This window comes from Frankliniella occidentalis, unplaced genomic scaffold (assembly GCF_000697945.3).
Source record: "Frankliniella occidentalis isolate FOCC.00 unplaced genomic scaffold, Focc_3.1 Scaffold116, whole genome shotgun sequence".
NCBI lineage: Eukaryota > Metazoa > Arthropoda > Insecta > Thysanoptera > Thripidae > Frankliniella > Frankliniella occidentalis.
Window position 1 is genome coordinate 35,188 of NW_026267244.1, and position 3,042 is coordinate 38,229.

A 3,042-nucleotide genomic window follows, 5' to 3' on the forward strand; every position below is an offset into this window, starting at 1 on the left:
CACCTGATGCGATGGACCGGTACGCAAACAGTCGCTGGTTCGAATCTAAGTCGACGGAACCCTTTTGCCTCTCTGCCAGCCATATGTTTCAGGGTGTGAGCCACAGCGGTGATGAGCTTCAACTCTGCAGAAGCCTCATTGGCTCAATATGTAGAGCGGGGCCCGGGACGCGGATGGTCGTGGATTCGAGTACTGATCGATGCACATTTTTAGCAGATGATACTTCCAGTATCACTGCTTGTACAACAGCTAAATAGGTAGCGTTGACGATGGTCACCGATGACCACATTGTGGTCACCAACCAGCATGACCCAGTATTGTCAACAATTATTGAATATAAAAAAAACACTGGGGGGTGGGGGGGGGGATGCTGATCCTGAATAATGGCCGTGTTTCCCACCCACCATCTTATTTTGCCTCATTACTTGCCGCTACGCCCTGCAGAGAGGCGAGTGGGACATCCCCGGGGAAGTAACAACTTTGGGGCGGGGCGGCCAATGCGACACCTGAGTTGAACAAACTGGTTCATTGTAGAAGTCGAAGCGCAAAGCGCCGGGCGCAAAGGAAAGCAGGAGGCAGGCAAAGCAGGGACACGTGTCCTCTCAGTACTGAGAAGCGCCAGGACCGGCAGCAGCCTGAGGAGGACTGCAGGCCACGGCGCGGCTGAGCCGAGTGGAGGGCCCAGAGAAAGCACTCAGCACCGGCCGTGTAAAACTGATTGTGAGGGGCAAAAAACCGTATCTTTCTAGGAACGAAATCATGAATTCATCTTAACCAACGAGATCTTCGTAGAAACACAAGTAAGATCAGGCAAACATCGTTAGTACCTTTTACCAACGCATTTTAATTCACGGACTTTCTTCGTCTAATGTGGTTTACGTAGGTACTTCAGCAATATCTCTCCTGGACCGATAACTGCTGATTACACATGGCTAAGGTACCTCTTAACAATTTTTACAGTTGTTTTTTCTTTCACTCACTGGACCATATGTCTCATGCAAACGACCGTGAGACAATAAGCGCGCTTGTAAGTGTGCGACCCGTAATGGTTCCACACTTGTAAGTGTGAGATATGTGTTGTCTTACACTTGTAACGTTATACGCATGTGGTATTGCTGCTAAAAGTGTGCCACATTTGGTATTGCACAACTGTTGGACTTTATCACACTTGAGTTCGGAGTCATGCCTATCGTCAGTGATGTGCATTGTCACTCTAGGTATATACCGCTGTTGCAGTTGGAGTGATTGGGTAATAATACTCCGACGATTTGAAGTGGTCCAAGCAAACAACAAGATCACGGAGAGGGCCAACTCCTCCTATAAAACCACCTGCTCTCAGCCAAAGACGTATCAGTGACAAATCTGACTTCTCACTTTGCAGCAATGGCTTCCAAAACGGTCATTCTCTTCGCCGCAGTCGCAGTAGCGCTGGTAAGTACGATTCAGTGCCGCTGGAAATGTATTTACTTTTGTCCCATTATTGCCTTTGCCAAGACATTGTCACAACTTTCATTGCATTTGAAAGTCGAGTGTACTGAAATCATAGTAATAATTTTTGTTTGCTTACAGCTGAGCGTGGCCACCGCGAAGCATTGCGAGGGCGGGAGACTTGACAGGCTCGAAGCGCTGATGGACTTCTGCTCGACGTACGTCGAAAGTCAGCGCGACTTCATTCCTTCAATGTGCAGCAGACAAGTCATCGCTCAGCTGGAAAAAGCATCCCATTGCCAAGTGAAGGACGCTGTAAACCTAATGGATAAGTGTTTCGCAGGCCATTACGGAAGAGAGCAGGCCAAGACTTGCCTCCAGAAGTCTATTGACGCCGGAATCTGTTGTTAACTACCGAATTTTACAATTTTTTAAATATGAATCAAATAAACTTACACGTTGTTACAACTCATCTTTGTATCAATACCGAACTCTTACTTGACAAGTGGAGCCGACAGCCGAGTGGCGAGCGCGCTCAGGCGTGGTGTATAGTCACCGTCGGCTTTGGGTTCGAGTCCTAATCGAGGCGAATATTTTGACTTTTTTGGGCAGGGAGGGGGGGGGGGCTGCTGAGCAGGGGGTCAAGTTCATCTCCTCATATCGGCTGGTCTTTTGTCCTAACCCTTGGTCCCCGCGCCGCAAACTACTAATTGGGGAAAAATGTACCTCGCTCAGTATTCGAATCCACGACCATCCGCGTCCCGGGCCCGCGCTCTACCAACTGAGCCAATGAGGCCTCTGCAGAGTTAAGCTCATCACCGCTGTGGCTCACACCCTGAAACATATGGCTGGCAGAGGGGCAAAAGGGTTCCGTCGACTAGATTCGAACCAGCGACTGTTTGCGTACCGGTCCATCACATCAGGTGTCGCACGGCTGTGAAGTCATGGTCAGCAGAGCGGGAAAAAATCTCCGGGTTTAGATTTGAACCAGCGACCAGGTCGACACCGGGCCCAGACGCTACCGACTTGACCACGATAGAATGATTCAGAGCCCAACTTTCGGCGGCATCCTCTCACTCCGACTTTTACTAAAGCGCGAGGTAAAAGCCCCTGTGACCAAGTGAGTAGGCAACCCGTTTGACTTGTGTGTGAAATAAGTTGCCTACCTGTGAGGCACTTCAAACCACCTAAACGGAGAATAAAAACATCTCTACACACCAAAAGACATTAAATGGAAGGAGAATTCAAACAACCAACGCCAACTACCGATGGCCCGCGTAGAGGGAAAAATGATCTGCCAGTATATGGACTAGTTCAGCATCAGTTTTCAACTGGCATTGAGCGGCTCGCCTCCGTTGCTCTGTTGGGTCCAAGGGACACAGCCCCTCCTCCCCTCTCCTCTCCTCCCCAAGTTATGCAGAAGCCCCGTTGGAGTAGGCAACCTCTCTTACTTGAATGTTGAATTGGTTGACGACCGTTACGGTACCTCCAAGATACTTCAGCCTTGCAGGGGCAGCAGGATTGACGAGGATTGACGAAATCAAGATGTGCCGTTTTAAGTAATAATAATTAATTTTATTACACTATATTTACAGTTTGACACTCAAAAAACCT

General features: G+C 49.0%; 1 protein-coding gene across 1 annotated transcript; it reads left to right on the forward strand.

Moving 5' to 3' along the window:
• Positions 1 to 1,263: 1,263 nt before the first annotated feature.
• LOC113207975 (uncharacterized) lies at positions 1,264 to 1,896 on the forward strand. The gene is made up of 2 exons (XM_026424767.2): positions 1,264 to 1,431; positions 1,570 to 1,896. Exons 1-2 carry the CDS (start codon positions 1,384 to 1,386, stop codon positions 1,837 to 1,839), a joined length of 318 nt encoding a protein of 105 aa, XP_026280552.1. The 5' UTR covers positions 1,264 to 1,383; the 3' UTR covers positions 1,840 to 1,896.
• The last annotated feature ends 1,146 nt before the right edge of the window (positions 1,897 to 3,042 follow it).

Bases quoted from the DNA above. Each gene is read 5' to 3' on its own strand.
- LOC113207975 (XM_026424767.2), top strand. From the start codon at position 1,384: ATGGCTTCCAAAACGGTCATTCTCTTCGCCGCAGTCGCAGTAGCGCTG. The intron at 1,432-1,569 runs GTAAGTACGATT...GTTTGCTTACAG, and splicing joins CCGCAGTCGCAGTAGCGCTG to CTGAGCGTGGCCACCGCGAA.